Source organism: Sphaerodactylus townsendi, linkage group LG03 (assembly GCF_021028975.2).
Source record: "Sphaerodactylus townsendi isolate TG3544 linkage group LG03, MPM_Stown_v2.3, whole genome shotgun sequence".
NCBI classification, from domain to species: Eukaryota; Metazoa; Chordata; class Lepidosauria; order Squamata; family Sphaerodactylidae; genus Sphaerodactylus; species Sphaerodactylus townsendi.
In genome coordinates, this window is record NC_059427.1 from 1,646,974 (window position 1) to 1,670,591 (window position 23,618).

At 80.6% G+C, this 23,618-nt stretch overlaps 1 protein-coding gene across 1 annotated transcript in view; it reads left to right on the forward strand.

The window, feature by feature from the left end:
* Positions 1 to 536: 536 nt before the first annotated feature.
* Positions 537 to 23,618, forward strand: part of LOC125428558 (zinc finger protein 135-like) — a gene marked incomplete at its 3' end in the record, with an annotated part of 139,086 nt that continues 116,004 nt past the window's right edge. The window contains exons 1-4 of the mRNA XM_048488867.1: positions 537 to 3,363; positions 3,944 to 4,049; positions 5,629 to 5,699; positions 5,907 to 6,033. Coding sequence (XP_048344824.1) covers positions 2,941 to 3,363; positions 3,944 to 4,049; positions 5,629 to 5,699; positions 5,907 to 6,033 — 727 coding nt within the window. The remainder of the gene's footprint in view (positions 3,364 to 3,943; positions 4,050 to 5,628; positions 5,700 to 5,906; positions 6,034 to 23,618) is intronic.

The window sequence follows — 23,618 nt, forward strand, 5'->3', positions numbered from 1 at the left end:
AAATCCTGAAAGGTTTCTACTTGCTTTGCTTTCCAGTGAACGCATTTGCCTCCTGATAATAACAATGTTTTCATTTCTACCTTGCTGTTCTCTTTTGTTTCTGTGCCCAAGGTCAGAAGGATATTTATTTATTTATTTTTATTTAATTGAATTTGTATACTGCCCTCCCCCTGAGGGCTCAGGGCGATGGCCAACAGTCAAATGCAGATGTTTAAAATCCATTAAAAGCAATCAACCCCACTAAAAATAAGGAACCATAAAACATAATTTACATAATTTCAGACGGCATTAAAAAAATTCTTCCCCCTCCTTTCCTTGCGCTCGCGGGAGCCCAGATGTTCATTATAGCAGATTTTCGATGTTATCCCGGCTGGCCAAATGTCTTACAGGCCCTGCGGAAACTCAGTATGTCCCGCAGGGCCCTGATCTCTCCTAGAAGCCTGTTCCACCAGGTAGGGGCCAGGGCTGTAAAAGCCTTGTAGAGTCCAGCCGGATCACTTTGGGGCTGGGGATCACCAGGAGGTCAGCCTCCGATGAGCGGAGGGGCCTAGCGGGGCGATATAGGGAGAGACGGTCCCATAGATAAGTAGGTCCTAGTCTGCGAATGGCTTTAAAGGTCAAAACAAAAACTTTAAACATGACCCGGTACTCGATCGGCAGTTGATACAGGACCTCCGTCTTTGTAGGATTTAACTTCAGCTGACTCCCACTCAACCAACCAACCTCAGCATCTAAACAACCCTGGAGAGCGTCAGGGGCTGAGGTCGGGTGGCTCTCCATTGTGAACAGGGAAGGGGAGCTTCTGACCTCTCTGGGTAGCTGATTCCCCTGTCAAATTGGTGTAAGAAAAACAATTCAGCCAGTACCTTCCCACCTGTACATTCAACCCCTGATTGCGAGTCGTGTCCTCTGCTGCCGACGGGGAGAGCTCCCTGCCCTCCTCTATGTGACAGGCCTTCGAATGCTTAAGGAGAGCAATTGTGACCCTCCTCGGCCTCCCCTTTTCCAGGCTGGACTTTCCCGAGTCCCTCCGGCCTTCTGCATTGGGCGTGTAAAACGTGTCCCCCCATCCTGACCGTCAGGGCTGTTCGACAGTGGAATTCAGCTCCAAGGGGGTTCTCTAGGGGAGGGACACGAGGCCTCTGGGGCTAAAGTCCTCACACTGAGGGCTTGAGGATGGGGTGAAATGGAGGGGGGCCAGGATCTGTTAGGCAGGCCCCAAAGGAAGGGGGGGGAGCAATGAATAGGGAGAAGAGCTTCTTATGCCCCCCCCTCCCCTTATTCACACGCACCCCGATCCTGGTCATCAAGTCCCTCAGTTCTTTCCTTAGAAAAAATATTTTTCCTAGTGCTGTTCATGTATTGCATTATTGTTTCCATTGCTGATATTTGAGAAATTGGAGTAATAGGGTTTTTTTATCATTTCTATTCACTTTTATGCTTTTATTGCTGTCCTTTTGAGTGAGGCAGAGTAATTTTTCTTTAGATATGTGGATTTAAAACACCCCAAATCCCTTTCCTCCCTTGATTCTGATGGATCGACTGCTGATCTGGAAGTTTGGACACCAACCCCCCTGGTAACGGAGGCAGGGGACACTGCGAATCCGGCCACGGACGGACGGCTCTCCACCAGTCAGTCAGTTAAGACGGTCGGACGTTGCTGGCGGTTGCTCTGGCTGAGGGGAGCCTTTGGCAGGTTGGGAAAAGATCGGGCCATTCAGGATAGCAAAGTTAGTGAATAAGATGCGGTGCCGGTAGCTTCTCTTGTGTTTTGGTTCTTCCTGTGAGGGGGGAGAGAAAATGTATTTCAAAGTTTCCCAACTGAATGAAGTAAATTAAAATAAATAAATTAGTAAAAATGGGCATGTGGGAAGGGAACTTCTTGTTTGAGGATCATGCACAGCCTTAACCGAACAGCCCAGTGCTTGGGGAGACGGGCCTGTGAACTGGTGTCAAAGACCTGCCTGGCACAGTGGAGGGAAATTTGAGAAACTGGCTCCCAAGGTCCAGACAGTCTAGCCCGGCCACCAATAGCCATGGAAACACCACCGGCACCCACCAATCATCACACGAGGTGACTGCCCTGTGACAGGCAGAGCATGCTGGTGAAGCCATGCCCCCTGGTATCAGCCTGCTGCCCACCCTGTACAGAAGGGACCAGTGGCACATGGGCATGCATTCCTGGGAGGGTCCTGCCACACCTGCCCATCCCTCCCCAGCTCCCTTGGTGGAGGCCAGATTGTCCTTCCCGCCCAGGGGTTTGAGTGAGAGGAGCAATTGTTTTTGCCAGACAAGAGAATCACAGACCTCCAAACAACCAAGAGGGAGGAATGCAAGGGCTCAGTCACAGGAGGCCTGTGTTTGGGTCCCACTAATGATTTTGTCTAATCCTCCCCCTCATCTCCCAGATGCAGGGTTGCCAATATCCAGGGAAGGCCTGGAAATCCCCTGGGTTTGTGGCCCCCCTCCCAACCTCCATTCATCCCAGCAATCCAATTGTGCCTCGATCCGAGCACAAACCACACCCCTGATGCAATCCCACTCTGTTCCAGCACAAGATTTACACTTGACCTTCGCTGACAGGAGATTCCTATGGCTGTGGATGGGCATATCTCCTGACCCACTCAGTAGCCACCCGAAGCCCCTAAAACAGCCTGACCCAAAGAAACATCTTTAAGGAGCGAGAAACAGTTAAACATTCCAAAGGACCAAACAGGCATATTTCAAGGAACTTGGCATGTAGTACTGCGAAATATTACAAGCCACACTTTTGTTCTTATCCACCATGTGTAATTATTCTCTTTTGTTTTCCTTCTGACATGTTGATTTCTGCCTCCTACCCACCCAGCCCCACCCCCACAGGAAGAAGCCCGTCTTCATACCCAAGTGAGTAAAGGAATCTTTTCACAGTCAGAGCCAACCCAATAGAAGAAGAAGGAGATGGAAGAGCAGGACACAGGAGCACCTGGACTTGGCAAGACAGCAATGAAGGACCCCTGTTCCATCCATGCTGGGACTGGTGTTGCATTCTGGGAGAGAGCCATGCCAGAGGTCTTGGATCGGGAGACCCTGAACTCAGAAGTGCTTTGCCGACGCTTCCAGCAGTTCCGCTATCGTGATGCTGATGGGCCCCGAGAGGTTTGCAGCCAGCTCCACGGACTTTGCAACAACTGGTTTATGCCAGAAAGGCACTCCAAGAAGCAGATCCTGGACCTGGTGATCTTGGAGCGGTTCCTGACCGTCCTGCCCCCTGAAATGCAGCGCTGGGTCAGAGGATGTGGGCCAGAGAGCAGCTCCCAAGCAGTGGCCCTGGCCGAGGGTTTCCTCCTGAGTCAGGCCGAGGAGAAGAGGCAGGCAGAACAGGTGAGGGCTTCTCTTTCCAGATATGTCCAGTTCCAGCTACAATATTTGACCTTCTCCTAAGGCTTCCCTGCCTGATATTTGTCCAAGTTCTAATCATCTGAACAGGAGAATAAAGAAGGTGCGTCAGCAGCCCCTCCTTCTGGGGAATTTCTTACTCCTCCAGATAGTTCACAGTGTTGAAAGAAAACCTTATCAGGTCTACTTAATGAAAGCTACAGAGTGTGGGAGCCGGGTAGGATCCGGTTCTTGGTGTGGTGGTTGAGAGCGGTGGACTCTGCTCTGGAGAACTGGGTTTAATTCTGCACTCCTCCTCCACATGAGCTGTAGACTCCAGTCTGGTGAACCAAGTTTGTATGCCTGCTCCTCTACATGAAGCCTGCTGGGTGTCCTTTGGTTAGTCACAGTTCTCTCCAACTTCTCTGAGCCCCACCCACCTCACAAGGTGTCTGTTGTGGGCAGAAGAAGGTAAAGAGTTTGTAAGCCACTTTGACACTCTTTAAGGTCAAGAAAACCATGGAATAAATAAAAACTCTTCTCCTTCTACTCCTCCTCAAACTTGTTGCCGTTGCTTCTGTTTCAGAGGTTGGATCGATCTGTGAAGATGGAAGCTAAGTTGGAAAGAGCTCTTTTGGAGGAAGAGCAGCTGGGCCCGGCCCAGGAATGTGCTCAAGCTGCCCTCTCACATGGTAAGGACTCGTTCTGACTGACTGGGATTGGGGCACCCGGTTAATTCGATGGGTGGAGAATTCAGGGAAAAAATGCGAATAGCGAATAGCAAGCCTTTATTGGCATAGAGCAGTACAACAATAATAAAAACAGATTAAAAGGCATATACAATACAGGATATACATGTTAGGTCTAAGGAAATCTACTGGCATTTAGTAATTTCCAGGAGAAAGTCTGCCACTATCATACAGAGAGAAGGATCAGGGTTGTCCAACAGGTAGTGTAATCTAATTAAATCGGGGAGATCGGGTAAATGTAAAGGAGTGAGATTCACATACTTGGATCTGATTTCCTTGAATCTGAGACAGTGTAGTAATTGGTGGGCCAGATATTCAACTGAGCCATCATTACATGGGCACAATCTTTTAGCCTTATCTTGCTTATTAAATCTGCCATGTAACAAGGCAGAAGACATAACATTAAACCTGGCGAGCATTATGGCTCTCCTTTGAACAGGGTTTATTAAGCAATACAGGTAGTATGCCAAGTGGCCCCGTTCAAATGGGAGAGAAAAATACAGGGGGGAACACGTTTTCTTGGCTGTGGTGATTAGGGTAGAGAACTCTCCATCCAATAGTTGACCTTTTAATTTCCTATAAGCTTCTGAATAGGACAAAGGGCAAAGTGAATCCACTGACAGTCCAATGGAGGCAATTTTTTCTTCAATTATGGAAAACCAGGGGTTGGAATGGGTGTCAGAGAGCAGACGGTGGACCAGGGAATTACAGTCCGAGAGAAAATGAATTCGCAGCCAGAATCTTAAAGTCCTCAGCCAAGCGGCTGATTCCAAGGAGTTTTTGACCTTAACTCCAGACAAAGTTGGCCGCATAGGGCACACAATTTGGGGAGTCCAGTTATCTTCAGAAAAAAATTTGGATTGAAGAGAATTCAAGGAGTGGTTAATAGCTTGAATCCAAATTGGGACTCCGTAAAGCAATCTCGAGGCGACTATGGCATTGAAAAATTTGAGGGCAGGGAAAAAATGGAACGCTTCTTCATCCAAATTATGGTGCTGGATGTTCAGTAGTTGGGCTGCCCATAAAAGTGGATAAGAAAATTCATGGAGGCAGCTCCTCACATTGATTCACAATATTCACATCCCTCTTTTCTCCATTAGAGAGACCCAAAGTAGCTCAAAACAGAAGGCAGACAAATCTCAGCCGAGTCCTTCAGTCTTGCGAATAAACAGAAGTCTGCATGTTTTGGATCAGCACAACTCTAAGAAGAGTGGGGCAAACGTGTTTTGTGCTCATGCTTATTGGGCCATTTGACGAGGCACTGTAGGAAATAGAGCCCTGGATGTTTCAAGTATCCCAGAAGTCTGAAAGGTGTCAGTGTCACACGCAGCCCCTGAGGCTCATGGGTACCTTGCGCTTCTCTTTTGCCTCTTCCACTGCTTTCTAGAAAGGCGGAGTCTCCTTGCTGAGTGCACATAGGGCAAGGTCTCACAGCCCTGGGAATGAGGGTGCAGGAGACATGATTCATGCAACCAAATAGAACAGGAAGTGGAAGTTAATATTCCTTTTCCCTCCCTCGCAGGCAGTGAAGAAGCAGCGTTGACCTGTTCTGTTCTTAGATTTGTGAAAACAGCGGCTGCACCCCCAGTCCAGGTATGGGAGATGGGCAAAGGACATTCGGGGTCCCCCCTCCTTTCTCAAGGGGACTTTTCTTTCTCCTGCAGTTGGTGCTGAGGGGCCCAATCAAGAGGCTCTGAATACCACTACTTTTACACCCTTAACCCTCCCGAAATGTCCCCTTCCAGCTAACCGTCTCTGCCTGGCATGACCTCTGAAGACTGAATCTGCCTTTTCTTTCAGTCTTTGGTTTCTTTTGAGGACGTGGCCGTGTCTTTCACAGAGGCAGAGTGGGCGCTGCTAGATCCAGACCAGAGAGCTCTTTGTGAAGACGTCATGCTGGAGAACTACGGGATCGTGGCTTCTCTGGGTAAGGAACTTTTTTCACAGGTGCCAGAATCACACATTTCTGCCTTTGGGATTATGCATCAATCAAAATCTTGAACAGGAATACGTTGCATTGAGGCCTGTTCCACCATTTGCTTCCTTGTGGAAGTGTCAACTTGGCAGGATGGCAGCATAAGCTGGATTCAGCACGTGTAGGTAGAGCGACTCCATCTACCTGGTTTCTCCATGTCAGCTGAGTCCAGCGTTGTGGCCATCACCCAAACCACAGAGAAGTGTTCCGGCCTGAGGCCAACGCAGGACTGAGAGGCCCTCAGGAAGTCTCTGGAAGGGGCCACATCCTAATTTCTCAGTTGCCAAACATTAGAACACACTTGCACCCCAATAGGATTACAGTGATCCCCTCCGACTGTGATCTGAAGAGCCAGCGCGGTGTAATATGTGAGAGTGATGGACTCTGATCTGGAAGAAAGGGTCTGATTCCCCCCTCCTCCTCATGAGCGGTAGACTCTTATCTGGTTAATTGGATTTGTTTCCCTGCTCCTACGCATAGAGTTTGCCAGTCACAATTCGCTCAGAACTCTCTCAATCCCACCTTCCTCACAAAGTATCTGCTGTGGAGAAGGGAATGTAACTGCAAGCTGTTTTGATAATCCTTCAAGGTAGGGGAAAAGTGGGATATAGAAACCAACTCTTCTTCTTACCCTGGTTGGGATTGTGGCCTTTGATCTTGACCAGGTTTCCATTTTTCCCGGGGTGACGGGGAGATCCTCTTCCTTGAATTGCTTTCCTTGCCTATGTTAGAAGCATCACTTTCCCTCTGTGTGGGCCAAAGGAGTCAGGAACGTAATGGAGACTTTGGTGGAGGCAGACAAAAGCCTCACATCCGAGGAGAGGCTTGGGGGGGGGGGGGGGGGGGGGGGGGGGGGTCTGGGGCGGGGGGGGGGTGGGGGGGGGGGGGGGGGGGGGGGGGGGGGGGGGGGGGGGGTCTGGGTCGTGGGTCGGGGGGGGGGTGGGCGGGGGGGGGCGCGGGGGGGGGGGGGGGTGGGGGGGGGGGGGGGTGGGGGGGGGGGGGGGTGGGGGGGGGGGGGGGTGGGGGGGGGGGGGGGTGGGGGGGGGGGGGGGTGGGGGGGGGGGGGGGTGGGGGGGGGGGGGGGTGGGGGGGGGGGGGGGTGGGGGGGGGGGGGGGTGGGGGGGGGGGGGGGTGGGGGGGGGGGGGGGTGGGGGGGGGGGGGGGTGGGGGGGGGGGGGGGTGGGGGGGGGGGGGGGTGGGGGGGGGGGGGGGTGGGGGGGGGGGGGGGTGGGGGGGGGGGGGGGTGGGGGGGGGGGGGGGTGGGGGGGGGGGGGGGTGGGGGGGGGGGGGGGTGGGGGGGGGGGGGGGTGGGGGGGGGGGGGGGTGGGGGGGGGGGGGGGTGGGGGGGGGGGGGGGTGGGGGGGGGGGGGGGTGGGGGGGGGGGGGGGTGGGGGGGGGGGGGGGTGGGGGGGGGGGGGGGTGGGGGGGGGGGGGGGTGGGGGGGGGGGGGGGTGGGGGGGGGGGGGGGTGGGGGGGGGGGGGGGTGGGGGGGGGGGGGGGTGGGGGGGGGGGGGGGTGGGGGGGGGGGGGGGTGGGGGGGGGGGGGGGTGGGGGGGGGGGGGGGTGGGGGGGGGGGGGGGTGGGGGGGGGGGGGGGTGGGGGGGGGGGGGGGTGGGGGGGGGGGGGGGTGGGGGGGGGGGGGGGTGGGGGGGGGGGGGGGTGGGGGGGGGGGGGGGTGGGGGGGGGGGGGGGTGGGGGGGGGGGGGGGTGGGGGGGGGGGGGGGTGGGGGGGGGGGGGGGTGGGGGGGGGGGGGGGTGGGGGGGGGGGGGGGTGGGGGGGGGGGGGGGTGGGGGGGGGGGGGGGTGGGGGGGGGGGGGGGTGGGGGGGGGGGGGGGTGGGGGGGGGGGGGGGTGGGGGGGGGGGGGGGTGGGGGGGGGGGGGGGTGGGGGGGGGGGGGGGTGGGGGGGGGGGGGGGTGGGGGGGGGGGGGGGTGGGGGGGGGGGGGGGTGGGGGGGGGGGGGGGTGGGGGGGGGGGGGGGTGGGGGGGGGGGGGGGTGGGGGGGGGGGGGGGTGGGGGGGGGGGGGGGTGGGGGGGGGGGGGGGTGGGGGGGGGGGGGGGTGGGGGGGGGGGGGGGTGGGGGGGGGGGGGGGTGGGGGGGGGGGGGGGTGGGGGGGGGGGGGGGTGGGGGGGGGGGGGGGTGGGGGGGGGGGGGGGTGGGGGGGGGGGGGGGTGGGGGGGGGGGGGGGTGGGGGGGGGGGGGGGTGGGGGGGGGGGGGGGTGGGGGGGGGGGGGGGTGGGGGGGGGGGGGGGTGGGGGGGGGGGGGGGTGGGGGGGGGGGGGGGTGGGGGGGGGGGGGGGTGGGGGGGGGGGGGGGTGGGGGGGGGGGGGGGTGGGGGGGGGGGGGGGTGGGGGGGGGGGGGGGTGGGGGGGGGGGGGGGTGGGGGGGGGGGGGGGTGGGGGGGGGGGGGGGTGGGGGGGGGGGGGGGTGGGGGGGGGGGGGGGTGGGGGGGGGGGGGGGTGGGGGGGGGGGGGGGTGGGGGGGGGGGGGGGTGGGGGGGGGGGGGGGTGGGGGGGGGGGGGGGTGGGGGGGGGGGGGGGTGGGGGGGGGGGGGGGTGGGGGGGGGGGGGGGTGGGGGGGGGGGGGGGTGGGGGGGGGGGGGGGTGGGGGGGGGGGGGGGTGGGGGGGGGGGGGGGTGGGGGGGGGGGGGGGTGGGGGGGGGGGGGGGTGGGGGGGGGGGGGGGTGGGGGGGGGGGGGGGTGGGGGGGGGGGGGGGTGGGGGGGGGGGGGGGTGGGGGGGGGGGGGGGTGGGGGGGGGGGGGGGTGGGGGGGGGGGGGGGTGGGGGGGGGGGGGGGTGGGGGGGGGGGGGGGTGGGGGGGGGGGGGGGTGGGGGGGGGGGGGGGTGGGGGGGGGGGGGGGTGGGGGGGGGGGGGGGTGGGGGGGGGGGGGGGTGGGGGGGGGGGGGGGTGGGGGGGGGGGGGGGTGGGGGGGGGGGGGGGTGGGGGGGGGGGGGGGTGGGGGGGGGGGGGGGTGGGGGGGGGGGGGGGTGGGGGGGGGGGGGGGTGGGGGGGGGGGGGGGTGGGGGGGGGGGGGGGTGGGGGGGGGGGGGGGTGGGGGGGGGGGGGGGTGGGGGGGGGGGGGGGTGGGGGGGGGGGGGGGTGGGGGGGGGGGGGGGTGGGGGGGGGGGGGGGTGGGGGGGGGGGGGGGTGGGGGGGGGGGGGGGTGGGGGGGGGGGGGGGTGGGGGGGGGGGGGGGTGGGGGGGGGGGGGGGTGGGGGGGGGGGGGGGTGGGGGGGGGGGGGGGTGGGGGGGGGGGGGGGTGGGGGGGGGGGGGGGTGGGGGGGGGGGGGGGTGGGGGGGGGGGGGGGTGGGGGGGGGGGGGGGTGGGGGGGGGGGGGGGTGGGGGGGGGGGGGGGTGGGGGGGGGGGGGGGTGGGGGGGGGGGGGGGTGGGGGGGGGGGGGGGTGGGGGGGGGGGGGGGTGGGGGGGGGGGGGGGTGGGGGGGGGGGGGGGTGGGGGGGGGGGGGGGTGGGGGGGGGGGGGGGTGGGGGGGGGGGGGGGTGGGGGGGGGGGGGGGTGGGGGGGGGGGGGGGTGGGGGGGGGGGGGGGTGGGGGGGGGGGGGGGTGGGGGGGGGGGGGGGTGGGGGGGGGGGGGGGTGGGGGGGGGGGGGGGTGGGGGGGGGGGGGGGTGGGGGGGGGGGGGGGTGGGGGGGGGGGGGGGTGGGGGGGGGGGGGGGTGGGGGGGGGGGGGGGTGGGGGGGGGGGGGGGTGGGGGGGGGGGGGGGTGGGGGGGGGGGGGGGTGGGGGGGGGGGGGGGTGGGGGGGGGGGGGGGTGGGGGGGGGGGGGGGTGGGGGGGGGGGGGGGTGGGGGGGGGGGGGGGTGGGGGGGGGGGGGGGTGGGGGGGGGGGGGGGTGGGGGGGGGGGGGGGTGGGGGGGGGGGGGGGTGGGGGGGGGGGGGGGTGGGGGGGGGGGGGGGTGGGGGGGGGGGGGGGTGGGGGGGGGGGGGGGTGGGGGGGGGGGGGGGTGGGGGGGGGGGGGGGTGGGGGGGGGGGGGGGTGGGGGGGGGGGGGGGTGGGGGGGGGGGGGGGTGGGGGGGGGGGGGGGTGGGGGGGGGGGGGGGTGGGGGGGGGGGGGGGTGGGGGGGGGGGGGGGTGGGGGGGGGGGGGGGTGGGGGGGGGGGGGGGTGGGGGGGGGGGGGGGTGGGGGGGGGGGGGGGTGGGGGGGGGGGGGGGTGGGGGGGGGGGGGGGTGGGGGGGGGGGGGGGTGGGGGGGGGGGGGGGTGGGGGGGGGGGGGGGTGGGGGGGGGGGGGGGTGGGGGGGGGGGGGGGTGGGGGGGGGGGGGGGTGGGGGGGGGGGGGGGTGGGGGGGGGGGGGGGTGGGGGGGGGGGGGGGTGGGGGGGGGGGGGGGTGGGGGGGGGGGGGGGTGGGGGGGGGGGGGGGTGGGGGGGGGGGGGGGTGGGGGGGGGGGGGGGTGGGGGGGGGGGGGGGTGGGGGGGGGGGGGGGTGGGGGGGGGGGGGGGTGGGGGGGGGGGGGGGTGGGGGGGGGGGGGGGTGGGGGGGGGGGGGGGTGGGGGGGGGGGGGGGTGGGGGGGGGGGGGGGTGGGGGGGGGGGGGGGTGGGGGGGGGGGGGGGTGGGGGGGGGGGGGGGTGGGGGGGGGGGGGGGTGGGGGGGGGGGGGGGTGGGGGGGGGGGGGGGTGGGGGGGGGGGGGGGTGGGGGGGGGGGGGGGTGGGGGGGGGGGGGGGTGGGGGGGGGGGGGGGTGGGGGGGGGGGGGGGTGGGGGGGGGGGGGGGTGGGGGGGGGGGGGGGTGGGGGGGGGGGGGGGTGGGGGGGGGGGGGGGTGGGGGGGGGGGGGGGTGGGGGGGGGGGGGGGTGGGGGGGGGGGGGGGTGGGGGGGGGGGGGGGTGGGGGGGGGGGGGGGTGGGGGGGGGGGGGGGTGGGGGGGGGGGGGGGTGGGGGGGGGGGGGGGTGGGGGGGGGGGGGGGTGGGGGGGGGGGGGGGTGGGGGGGGGGGGGGGTGGGGGGGGGGGGGGGTGGGGGGGGGGGGGGGTGGGGGGGGGGGGGGGTGGGGGGGGGGGGGGGTGGGGGGGGGGGGGGGTGGGGGGGGGGGGGGGTGGGGGGGGGGGGGGGTGGGGGGGGGGGGGGGTGGGGGGGGGGGGGGGTGGGGGGGGGGGGGGGTGGGGGGGGGGGGGGGTGGGGGGGGGGGGGGGTGGGGGGGGGGGGGGGTGGGGGGGGGGGGGGGTGGGGGGGGGGGGGGGTGGGGGGGGGGGGGGGTGGGGGGGGGGGGGGGTGGGGGGGGGGGGGGGTGGGGGGGGGGGGGGGTGGGGGGGGGGGGGGGTGGGGGGGGGGGGGGGTGGGGGGGGGGGGGGGTGGGGGGGGGGGGGGGTGGGGGGGGGGGGGGGTGGGGGGGGGGGGGGGTGGGGGGGGGGGGGGGTGGGGGGGGGGGGGGGTGGGGGGGGGGGGGGGTGGGGGGGGGGGGGGGTGGGGGGGGGGGGGGGTGGGGGGGGGGGGGGGTGGGGGGGGGGGGGGGTGGGGGGGGGGGGGGGTGGGGGGGGGGGGGGGTGGGGGGGGGGGGGGGTGGGGGGGGGGGGGGGTGGGGGGGGGGGGGGGTGGGGGGGGGGGGGGGTGGGGGGGGGGGGGGGTGGGGGGGGGGGGGGGTGGGGGGGGGGGGGGGTGGGGGGGGGGGGGGGTGGGGGGGGGGGGGGGTGGGGGGGGGGGGGGGTGGGGGGGGGGGGGGGTGGGGGGGGGGGGGGGTGGGGGGGGGGGGGGGTGGGGGGGGGGGGGGGTGGGGGGGGGGGGGGGTGGGGGGGGGGGGGGGTGGGGGGGGGGGGGGGTGGGGGGGGGGGGGGGTGGGGGGGGGGGGGGGTGGGGGGGGGGGGGGGTGGGGGGGGGGGGGGGTGGGGGGGGGGGGGGGTGGGGGGGGGGGGGGGTGGGGGGGGGGGGGGGTGGGGGGGGGGGGGGGTGGGGGGGGGGGGGGGTGGGGGGGGGGGGGGGTGGGGGGGGGGGGGGGTGGGGGGGGGGGGGGGTGGGGGGGGGGGGGGGTGGGGGGGGGGGGGGGTGGGGGGGGGGGGGGGTGGGGGGGGGGGGGGGTGGGGGGGGGGGGGGGTGGGGGGGGGGGGGGGTGGGGGGGGGGGGGGGTGGGGGGGGGGGGGGGTGGGGGGGGGGGGGGGTGGGGGGGGGGGGGGGTGGGGGGGGGGGGGGGTGGGGGGGGGGGGGGGTGGGGGGGGGGGGGGGTGGGGGGGGGGGGGGGTGGGGGGGGGGGGGGGTGGGGGGGGGGGGGGGTGGGGGGGGGGGGGGGTGGGGGGGGGGGGGGGTGGGGGGGGGGGGGGGTGGGGGGGGGGGGGGGTGGGGGGGGGGGGGGGTGGGGGGGGGGGGGGGTGGGGGGGGGGGGGGGTGGGGGGGGGGGGGGGTGGGGGGGGGGGGGGGTGGGGGGGGGGGGGGGTGGGGGGGGGGGGGGGTGGGGGGGGGGGGGGGTGGGGGGGGGGGGGGGTGGGGGGGGGGGGGGGTGGGGGGGGGGGGGGGTGGGGGGGGGGGGGGGTGGGGGGGGGGGGGGGTGGGGGGGGGGGGGGGTGGGGGGGGGGGGGGGTGGGGGGGGGGGGGGGTGGGGGGGGGGGGGGGTGGGGGGGGGGGGGGGTGGGGGGGGGGGGGGGTGGGGGGGGGGGGGGGTGGGGGGGGGGGGGGGTGGGGGGGGGGGGGGGTGGGGGGGGGGGGGGGTGGGGGGGGGGGGGGGTGGGGGGGGGGGGGGGTGGGGGGGGGGGGGGGTGGGGGGGGGGGGGGGTGGGGGGGGGGGGGGGTGGGGGGGGGGGGGGGTGGGGGGGGGGGGGGGTGGGGGGGGGGGGGGGTGGGGGGGGGGGGGGGTGGGGGGGGGGGGGGGTGGGGGGGGGGGGGGGTGGGGGGGGGGGGGGGTGGGGGGGGGGGGGGGTGGGGGGGGGGGGGGGTGGGGGGGGGGGGGGGTGGGGGGGGGGGGGGGTGGGGGGGGGGGGGGGTGGGGGGGGGGGGGGGTGGGGGGGGGGGGGGGTGGGGGGGGGGGGGGGTGGGGGGGGGGGGGGGTGGGGGGGGGGGGGGGTGGGGGGGGGGGGGGGTGGGGGGGGGGGGGGGTGGGGGGGGGGGGGGGTGGGGGGGGGGGGGGGTGGGGGGGGGGGGGGGTGGGGGGGGGGGGGGGTGGGGGGGGGGGGGGGTGGGGGGGGGGGGGGGTGGGGGGGGGGGGGGGTGGGGGGGGGGGGGGGTGGGGGGGGGGGGGGGTGGGGGGGGGGGGGGGTGGGGGGGGGGGGGGGTGGGGGGGGGGGGGGGTGGGGGGGGGGGGGGGTGGGGGGGGGGGGGGGTGGGGGGGGGGGGGGGTGGGGGGGGGGGGGGGTGGGGGGGGGGGGGGGTGGGGGGGGGGGGGGGTGGGGGGGGGGGGGGGTGGGGGGGGGGGGGGGTGGGGGGGGGGGGGGGTGGGGGGGGGGGGGGGTGGGGGGGGGGGGGGGTGGGGGGGGGGGGGGGTGGGGGGGGGGGGGGGTGGGGGGGGGGGGGGGTGGGGGGGGGGGGGGGTGGGGGGGGGGGGGGGTGGGGGGGGGGGGGGGTGGGGGGGGGGGGGGGTGGGGGGGGGGGGGGGTGGGGGGGGGGGGGGGTGGGGGGGGGGGGGGGTGGGGGGGGGGGGGGGTGGGGGGGGGGGGGGGTGGGGGGGGGGGGGGGTGGGGGGGGGGGGGGGTGGGGGGGGGGGGGGGTGGGGGGGGGGGGGGGTGGGGGGGGGGGGGGGTGGGGGGGGGGGGGGGTGGGGGGGGGGGGGGGTGGGGGGGGGGGGGGGTGGGGGGGGGGGGGGGTGGGGGGGGGGGGGGGTGGGGGGGGGGGGGGGTGGGGGGGGGGGGGGGTGGGGGGGGGGGGGGGTGGGGGGGGGGGGGGGTGGGGGGGGGGGGGGGTGGGGGGGGGGGGGGGTGGGGGGGGGGGGGGGTGGGGGGGGGGGGGGGTGGGGGGGGGGGGGGGTGGGGGGGGGGGGGGGTGGGGGGGGGGGGGGGTGGGGGGGGGGGGGGGTGGGGGGGGGGGGGGGTGGGGGGGGGGGGGGGTGGGGGGGGGGGGGGGTGGGGGGGGGGGGGGGTGGGGGGGGGGGGGGGTGGGGGGGGGGGGGGGTGGGGGGGGGGGGGGGTGGGGGGGGGGGGGGGTGGGGGGGGGGGGGGGTGGGGGGGGGGGGGGGTGGGGGGGGGGGGGGGTGGGGGGGGGGGGGGGTGGGGGGGGGGGGGGGTGGGGGGGGGGGGGGGTGGGGGGGGGGGGGGGTGGGGGGGGGGGGGGGTGGGGGGGGGGGGGGGTGGGGGGGGGGGGGGGTGGGGGGGGGGGGGGGTGGGGGGGGGGGGGGGTGGGGGGGGGGGGGGGTGGGGGGGGGGGGGGGTGGGGGGGGGGGGGGGTGGGGGGGGGGGGGGGTGGGGGGGGGGGGGGGTGGGGGGGGGGGGGGGTGGGGGGGGGGGGGGGTGGGGGGGGGGGGGGGTGGGGGGGGGGGGGGGTGGGGGGGGGGGGGGGTGGGGGGGGGGGGGGGTGGGGGGGGGGGGGGGTGGGGGGGGGGGGGGGTGGGGGGGGGGGGGGGTGGGGGGGGGGGGGGGTGGGGGGGGGGGGGGGTGGGGGGGGGGGGGGGTGGGGGGGGGGGGGGGTGGGGGGGGGGGGGGGTGGGGGGGGGGGGGGGTGGGGGGGGGGGGGGGTGGGGGGGGGGGGGGGTGGGGGGGGGGGGGGGTGGGGGGGGGGGGGGGTGGGGGGGGGGGGGGGTGGGGGGGGGGGGGGGTGGGGGGGGGGGGGGGTGGGGGGGGGGGGGGGTGGGGGGGGGGGGGGGTGGGGGGGGGGGGGGGTGGGGGGGGGGGGGGGTGGGGGGGGGGGGGGGTGGGGGGGGGGGGGGGTGGGGGGGGGGGGGGGTGGGGGGGGGGGGGGGTGGGGGGGGGGGGGGGTGGGGGGGGGGGGGGGTGGGGGGGGGGGGGGGTGGGGGGGGGGGGGGGTGGGGGGGGGGGGGGGTGGGGGGGGGGGGGGGTGGGGGGGGGGGGGGGTGGGGGGGGGGGGGGGTGGGGGGGGGGGGGGGTGGGGGGGGGGGGGGGTGGGGGGGGGGGGGGGTGGGGGGGGGGGGGGGTGGGGGGGGGGGGGGGTGGGGGGGGGGGGGGGTGGGGGGGGGGGGGGGTGGGGGGGGGGGGGGGTGGGGGGGGGGGGGGGTGGGGGGGGGGGGGGGTGGGGGGGGGGGGGGGTGGGGGGGGGGGGGGGTGGGGGGGGGGGGGGGTGGGGGGGGGGGGGGGTGGGGGGGGGGGGGGGTGGGGGGGGGGGGGGGTGGGGGGGGGGGGGGGTGGGGGGGGGGGGGGGTGGGGGGGGGGGGGGGTGGGGGGGGGGGGGGGTGGGGGGGGGGGGGGGTGGGGGGGGGGGGGGGTGGGGGGGGGGGGGGGTGGGGGGGGGGGGGGGTGGGGGGGGGGGGGGGTGGGGGGGGGGGGGGGTGGGGGGGGGGGGGGGTGGGGGGGGGGGGGGGTGGGGGGGGGGGGGGGTGGGGGGGGGGGGGGGTGGGGGGGGGGGGGGGTGGGGGGGGGGGGGGGTGGGGGGGGGGGGGGGTGGGGGGGGGGGGGGGTGGGGGGGGGGGGGGGTGGGGGGGGGGGGGGGTGGGGGGGGGGGGGGGTGGGGGGGGGGGGGGGTGGGGGGGGGGGGGGGTGGGGGGGGGGGGGGGTGGGGGGGGGGGGGGGTGGGGGGGGGGGGGGGTGGGGGGGGGGGGGGGTGGGGGGGGGGGGGGGTGGGGGGGGGGGGGGGTGGGGGGGGGGGGGGGTGGGGGGGGGGGGGGGTGGGGGGGGGGGGGGGTGGGGGGGGGGGGGGGTGGGGGGGGGGGGGGGTGGGGGGGGGGGGGGGTGGGGGGGGGGGGGGGTGGGGGGGGGGGGGGGTGGGGGGGGGGGGGGGTGGGGGGGGGGGGGGGTGGGGGGGGGGGGGGGTGGGGGGGGGGGGGGGTGGGGGGGGGGGGGGGTGGGGGGGGGGGGGGGTGGGGGGGGGGGGGGGTGGGGGGGGGGGGGGGTGGGGGGGGGGGGGGGTGGGGGGGGGGGGGGGTGGGGGGGGGGGGGGGTGGGGGGGGGGGGGGGTGGGGGGGGGGGGGGGTGGGGGGGGGGGGGGGTGGGGGGGGGGGGGGGTGGGGGGGGGGGGGGGTGGGGGGGGGGGGGGGTGGGGGGGGGGGGGGGTGGGGGGGGGGGGGGGTGGGGGGGGGGGGGGGTGGGGGGGGGGGGGGGTGGGGGGGGGGGGGGGTGGGGGGGGGGGGGGGTGGGGGGGGGGGGGGGTGGGGGGGGGGGGGGGTGGGGGGGGGGGGGGGTGGGGGGGGGGGGGGGTGGGGGGGGGGGGGGGTGGGGGGGGGGGGGGGTGGGGGGGGGGGGGGGTGGGGGGGGGGGGGGGTGGGGGGGGGGGGGGGTGGGGGGGGGGGGGGGTGGGGGGGGGGGGGGGTGGGGGGGGGGGGGGGTGGGGGGGGGGGGGGGTGGGGGGGGGGGGGGGTGGGGGGGGGGGGGGGTGGGGGGGGGGGGGGGTGGGGGGGGGGGGGGGTGGGGGGGGGGGGGGGTGGGGGGGGGGGGGGGTGGGGGGGGGGGGGGGTGGGGGGGGGGGGGGGTGGGGGGGGGGGGGGGTGGGGGGGGGGGGGGGTGGGGGGGGGGGGGGGTGGGGGGGGGGGGGGGTGGGGGGGGGGGGGGGTGGGGGGGGGGGGGGGTGGGGGGGGGGGGGGGTGGGGGGGGGGGGGGGTGGGGGGGGGGGGGGGTGGGGGGGGGGGGGGGTGGGGGGGGGGGGGGGTGGGGGGGGGGGGGGGTGGGGGGGGGGGGGGGTGGGGGGGGGGGGGGGTGGGGGGGGGGGGGGGTGGGGGGGGGGGGGGGTGGGGGGGGGGGGGGGTGGGGGGGGGGGGGGGTGGGGGGGGGGGGGGGTGGGGGGGGGGGGGGGTGGGGGGGGGGGGGGGTGGGGGGGGGGGGGGGTGGGGGGGGGGGGGGGTGGGGGGGGGGGGGGGTGGGGGGGGGGGGGGGTGGGGGGGGGGGGGGGTGGGGGGGGGGGGGGGTGGGGGGGGGGGGGGGTGGGGGGGGGGGGGGGTGGGGGGGGGGGGGGGTGGGGGGGGGGGGGGGTGGGGGGGGGGGGGGGTGGGGGGGGGGGGGGGTGGGGGGGGGGGGGGGTGGGGGGGGGGGGGGGTGGGGGGGGGGGGGGGTGGGGGGGGGGGGGGGTGGGGGGGGGGGGGGGTGGGGGGGGGGGGGGGTGGGGGGGGGGGGGGGTGGGGGGGGGGGGGGGTGGGGGGGGGGGGGGGTGGGGGGGGGGGGGGGTGGGGGGGGGGGGGGGTGGGGGGGGGGGGGGGTGGGGGGGGGGGGGGGTGGGGGGGGGGGGGGGTGGGGGGGGGGGGGGGTGGGGGGGGGGGGGGGTGGGGGGGGGGGGGGGTGGGGGGGGGGGGGGGTGGGGGGGGGGGGGGGTGGGGGGGGGGGGGGGTGGGGGGGGGGGGGGGTGGGGGGGGGGGGGGGTGGGGGGGGGGGGGGGTGGGGGGGGGGGGGGGTGGGGGGGGGGGGGGGTGGGGGGGGGGGGGGGTGGGGGGGGGGGGGGGTGGGGGGGGGGGGGGGTGGGGGGGGGGGGGGGTGGGGGGGGGGGGGGGTGGGGGGGGGGGGGGGTGGGGGGGGGGGGGGGTGGGGGGGGGGGGGGGTGGGGGGGGGGGGGGGTGGGGGGGGGGGGGGGTGGGGGGGGGGGGGGGTGGGGGGGGGGGGGGGTGGGGGGGGGGGGGGGTGGGGGGGGGGGGGGGTGGGGGGGGGGGGGGGTGGGGGGGGGGGGGGGTGGGGGGGGGGGGGGGTGGGGGGGGGGGGGGGTGGGGGGGGGGGGGGGTGGGGGGGGGGGGGGGTGGGGGGGGGGGGGGGTGGGGGGGGGGGGGGGTGGGGGGGGGGGGGGGTGGGGGGGGGGGGGGGTGGGGGGGGGGGGGGGTGGGGGGGGGGGGGGGTGGGGGGGGGGGGGGGTGGGGGGGGGGGGGGGTGGGGGGGGGGGGGGGTGGGGGGGGGGGGGGGTGGGGGGGGGGGGGGGTGGGGGGGGGGGGGGGTGGGGGGGGGGGGGGGTGGGGGGGGGGGGGGGTGGGGGGGGGGGGGGGTGGGGGGGGGGGGGGGTGGGGGGGGGGGGGGGTGGGGGGGGGGGGGGGTGGGGGGGGGGGGGGGTGGGGGGGGGGGGGGGTGGGGGGGGGGGGGGGTGGGGGGGGGGGGGGGTGGGGGGGGGGGGGGGTGGGGGGGGGGGGGGGTGGGGGGGGGGGGGGGTGGGGGGGGGGGGGGGTGGGGGGGGGGGGGGGTGGGGGGGGGGGGGGGTGGGGGGGGGGGGGGGTGGGGGGGGGGGGGGGTGGGGGGGGGGGGGGGTGGGGGGGGGGGGGGGTGGGGGGGGGGGGGGGTGGGGGGGGGGGGGGGTGGGGGGGGGGGGGGGTGGGGGGGGGGGGGGGTGGGGGGGGGGGGGGGTGGGGGGGGGGGGGGGTGGGGGGGGGGGGGGGTGGGGGGGGGGGGGGGTGGGGGGGGGGGGGGGTGGGGGGGGGGGGGGGTGGGGGGGGGGGGGGGTGGGGGGGGGGGGGGGTGGGGGGGGGGGGGGGTGGGGGGGGGGGGGGGTGGGGGGGGGGGGGGGTGGGGGGGGGGGGGGGTGGGGGGGGGGGGGGGTGGGGGGGGGGGGGGGTGGGGGGGGGGGGGGGTGGGGGGGGGGGGGGGTGGGGGGGGGGGGGGGTGGGGGGGGGGGGGGGTGGGGGGGGGGGGGGGTGGGGGGGGGGGGGGGTGGGGGGGGGGGGGGGTGGGGGGGGGGGGGGGTGGGGGGGGGGGGGGGTGGGGGGGGGGGGGGGTGGGGGGGGGGGGGGGTGGGGGGGGGGGGGGGTGGGGGGGGGGGGGGGTGGGGGGGGGGGGGGGTGGGGGGGGGGGGGGGTGGGGGGGGGGGGGGGTGGGGGGGGGGGGGGGTGGGGGGGGGGGGGGGTGGGGGGGGGGGGGGGTGGGGGGGGGGGGGGGTGGGGGGGGGGGGGGGTGGGGGGGGGGGGGGGTGGGGGGGGGGGGGGGTGGGGGGGGGGGGGGGTGGGGGGGGGGGGGGGTGGGGGGGGGGGGGGGTGGGGGGGGGGGGGGGTGGGGGGGGGGGGGGGTGGGGGGGGGGGGGGGTGGGGGGGGGGGGGGGTGGGGGGGGGGGGGGGTGGGGGGGGGGGGGGGTGGGGGGGGGGGGGGGTGGGGGGGGGGGGGGGTGGGGGGGGGGGGGGGTGGGGGGGGGGGGGGGTGGGGGGGGGGGGGGGTGGGGGGGGGGGGGGGTGGGGGGGGGGGGGGGTGGGGGGGGGGGGGGGTGGGGGGGGGGGGGGGTGGGGGGGGGGGGGGGTGGGGGGGGGGGGGGGTGGGGGGGGGGGGGGGTGGGGGGGGGGGGGGGTGGGGGGGGGGGGGGGTGGGGGGGGGGGGGGGTGGGGGGGGGGGGGGGTGGGGGGGGGGGGGGGTGGGGGGGGGGGGGGGTGGGGGGGGGGGGGGGTGGGGGGGGGGGGGGGTGGGGGGGGGGGGGGGTGGGGGGGGGGGGGGGTGGGGGGGGGGGGGGGTGGGGGGGGGGGGGGGTGGGGGGGGGGGGGGGTGGGGGGGGGGGGGGGTGGGGGGGGGGGGGGGTGGGGGGGGGGGGGGGTGGGGGGGGGGGGGGGTGGGGGGGGGGGGGGGTGGGGGGGGGGGGGGGTGGGGGGGGGGGGGGGTGGGGGGGGGGGGGGGTGGGGGGGGGGGGGGGTGGGGGGGGGGGGGGGTGGGGGGGGGGGGGGGTGGGGGGGGGGGGGGGTGGGGGGGGGGGGGGGTGGGGGGGGGGGGGGGTGGGGGGGGGGGGGGGTGGGGGGGGGGGGGGGTGGGGGGGGGGGGGGGTGGGGGGGGGGGGGGGTGGGGGGGGGGGGGGGTGGGGGGGGGGGGGGGTGGGGGGGGGGGGGGGTGGGGGGGGGGGGGGGTGGGGGGGGGGGGGGGTGGGGGGGGGGGGGGGTGGGGGGGGGGGGGGGTGGGGGGGGGGGGGGGTGGGGGGGGGGGGGGGTGGGGGGGGGGGGGGGTGGGGGGGGGGGGGGGTGGGGGGGGGGGGGGGTGGGGGGGGGGGGGGGTGGGGGGGGGGGGGGGTGGGGGGGGGGGGGGGTGGGGGGGGGGGGGGGTGGGGGGGGGGGGGGGTGGGGGGGGGGGGGGGTGGGGGGGGGGGGGGGTGGGGGGGGGGGGGGGTGGGGGGGGGGGGGGGTGGGGGGGGGGGGGGGTGGGGGGGGGGGGGGGTGGGGGGGGGGGGGGGTGGGGGGGGGGGGGGGTGGGGGGGGGGGGGGGTGGGGGGGGGGGGGGGTGGGGGGGGGGGGGGGTGGGGGGGGGGGGGGGTGGGGGGGGGGGGGGGTGGGGGGGGGGGGGGGTGGGGGGGGGGGGGGGTGGGGGGGGGGGGGGGTGGGGGGGGGGGGGGGTGGGGGGGGGGGGGGGTGGGGGGGGGGGGGGGTGGGGGGGGGGGGGGGTGGGGGGGGGGGGGGGTGGGGGGGGGGGGGGGTGGGGGGGGGGGGGGGTGGGGGGGGGGGGGGGTGGGGGGGGGGGGGGGTGGGGGGGGGGGGGGGTGGGGGGGGGGGGGGGTGGGGGGGGGGGGGGGTGGGGGGGGGGGGGGGTGGGGGGGGGGGGGGGTGGGGGGGGGGGGGGGTGGGGGGGGGGGGGGGTGGGGGGGGGGGGGGGTGGGGGGGGGGGGGGGTGGGGGGGGGGGGGGGTGGGGGGGGGGGGGGGTGGGGGGGGGGGGGGGTGGGGGGGGGGGGGGGTGGGGGGGGGGGGGGGTGGGGGGGGGGGGGGGTGGGGGGGGGGGGGGGTGGGGGGGGGGGGGGGTGGGGGGGGGGGGGGGTGGGGGGGGGGGGGGGTGGGGGGGGGGGGGGGTGGGGGGGGGGGGGGGTGGGGGGGGGGGGGGGTGGGGGGGGGGGGGGGTGGGGGGGGGGGGGGGTGGGGGGGGGGGGGGGTGGGGGGGGGGGGGGGTGGGGGGGGGGGGGGGTGGGGGGGGGGGGGGGTGGGGGGGGGGGGGGGTGGGGGGGGGGGGGGGTGGGGGGGGGGGGGGGTGGGGGGGGGGGGGGGTGGGGGGGGGGGGGGGTGGGGGGGGGGGGGGGTGGGGGGGGGGGGGGGTGGGGGGGGGGGGGGGTGGGGGGGGGGGGGGGTGGGGGGGGGGGGGGGTGGGGGGGGGGGGGGGTGGGGGGGGGGGGGGGTGGGGGGGGGGGGGGGTGGGGGGGGGGGGGGGTGGGGGGGGGGGGGGGTGGGGGGGGGGGGGGGTGGGGGGGGGGGGGGGTGGGGGGGGGGGGGGGTGGGGGGGGGGGGGGGTGGGGGGGGGGGGGGGTGGGGGGGGGGGGGGGTGGGGGGGGGGGGGGGTGGGGGGGGGGGGGGGTGGGGGGGGGGGGGGGTGGGGGGGGGGGGGGGTGGGGGGGGGGGGGGGTGGGGGGGGGGGGGGGTGGGGGGGGGGGGGGGTGGGGGGGGGGGGGGGTGGGGGGGGGGGGGGGTGGGGGGGGGGGGGGGTGGGGGGGGGGGGGGGTGGGGGGGGGGGGGGGTGGGGGGGGGGGGGGGTGGGGGGGGGGGGGGGTGGGGGGGGGGGGGGGTGGGGGGGGGGGGGGGTGGGGGGGGGGGGGGGTGGGGGGGGGGGGGGGTGGGGGGGGGGGGGGGTGGGGGGGGGGGGGGGTGGGGGGGGGGGGGGGTGGGGGGGGGGGGGGGTGGGGGGGGGGGGGGGTGGGGGGGGGGGGGGGTGGGGGGGGGGGGGGGTGGGGGGGGGGGGGGGTGGGGGGGGGGGGGGGTGGGGGGGGGGGGGGGTGGGGGGGGGGGGGGGTGGGGGGGGGGGGGGGTGGGGGGGGGGGGGGGTGGGGGGGGGGGGGGGTGGGGGGGGGGGGGGGTGGGGGGGGGGGGGGGTGGGGGGGGGGGGGGGTGGGGGGGGGGGGGGGTGGGGGGGGGGGGGGGTGGGGGGGGGGGGGGGTGGGGGGGGGGGGGGGTGGGGGGGGGGGGGGGTGGGGGGGGGGGGGGGTGGGGGGGGGGGGGGGTGGGGGGGGGGGGGGGTGGGGGGGGGGGGGGGTGGGGGGGGGGGGGGGTGGGGGGGGGGGGGGGTGGGGGGGGGGGGGGGTGGGGGGGGGGGGGGGTGGGGGGGGGGGGGGGTGGGGGGGGGGGGGGGTGGGGGGGGGGGGGGGTGGGGGGGGGGGGGGGTGGGGGGGGGGGGGGGTGGGGGGGGGGGGGGGTGGGGGGGGGGGGGGGTGGGGGGGGGGGGGGGTGGGGGGGGGGGGGGGTGGGGGGGGGGGGGGGTGGGGGGGGGGGGGGGTGGGGGGGGGGGGGGGTGGGGGGGGGGGGGGGTGGGGGGGGGGGGGGGTGGGGGGGGGGGGGGGTGGGGGGGGGGGGGGGTGGGGGGGGGGGGGGGTGGGGGGGGGGGGGGGTGGGGGGGGGGGGGGGTGGGGGGGGGGGGGGGTGGGGGGGGGGGGGGGTGGGGGGGGGGGGGGGTGGGGGGGGGGGGGGGTGGGGGGGGGGGGGGGTGGGGGGGGGGGGGGGTGGGGGGGGGGGGGGGTGGGGGGGGGGGGGGGTGGGGGGGGGGGGGGGTGGGGGGGGGGGGGGGTGGGGGGGGGGGGGGGTGGGGGGGGGGGGGGGTGGGGGGGGGGGGGGGTGGGGGGGGGGGGGGGTGGGGGGGGGGGGGGGTGGGGGGGGGGGGGGGTGGGGGGGGGGGGGGGTGGGGGGGGGGGGGGGTGGGGGGGGGGGGGGGTGGGGGGGGGGGGGGGTGGGGGGGGGGGGGGGTGGGGGGGGGGGGGGGTGGGGGGGGGGGGGGGTGGGGGGGGGGGGGGGTGGGGGGGGGGGGGGGTGGGGGGGGGGGGGGGTGGGGGGGGGGGGGGGTGGGGGGGGGGGGGGGTGGGGGGGGGGGGGGGTGGGGGGGGGGGGGGGTGGGGGGGGGGGGGGGTGGGGGGGGGGGGGGGTGGGGGGGGGGGGGGGTGGGGGGGGGGGGGGGTGGGGGGGGGGGGGGGTGGGGGGGGGGGGGGGTGGGGGGGGGGGGGGGTGGGGGGGGGGGGGGGTGGGGGGGGGGGGGGGTGGGGGGGGGGGGGGGTGGGGGGGGGGGGGGGTGGGGGGGGGGGGGGGTGGGGGGGGGGGGGGGTGGGGGGGGGGGGGGGTGGGGGGGGGGGGGGGTGGGGGGGGGGGGGGGTGGGGGGGGGGGGGGGTGGGGGGGGGGGGGGGTGGGGGGGGGGGGGGGTGGGGGGGGGGGGGGGTGGGGGGGGGGGGGGGTGGGGGGGGGGGGGGGTGGGGGGGGGGGGGGGTGGGGGGGGGGGGGGGTGGGGGGGGGGGGGGGTGGGGGGGGGGGGGGGTGGGGGGGGGGGGGGGTGGGGGGGGGGGGGGGTGGGGGGGGGGGGGGGTGGGGGGGGGGGGGGGTGGGGGGGGGGGGGGGTGGGGGGGGGGGGGGGTGGGGGGGGGGGGGGGTGGGGGGGGGGGGGGGTGGGGGGGGGGGGGGGTGGGGGGGGGGGGGGGTGGGGGGGGGGGGGGGTGGGGGGGGGGGGGGGTGGGGGGGGGGGGGGGTGGGGGGGGGGGGGGGTGGGGGGGGGGGGGGGTGGGGGGGGGGGGGGGTGGGGGGGGGGGGGGGTGGGGGGGGGGGGGGGTGGGGGGGGGGGGGGGTGGGGGGGGGGGGGGGTGGGGGGGGGGGGGGGTGGGGGGGGGGGGGGGTGGGG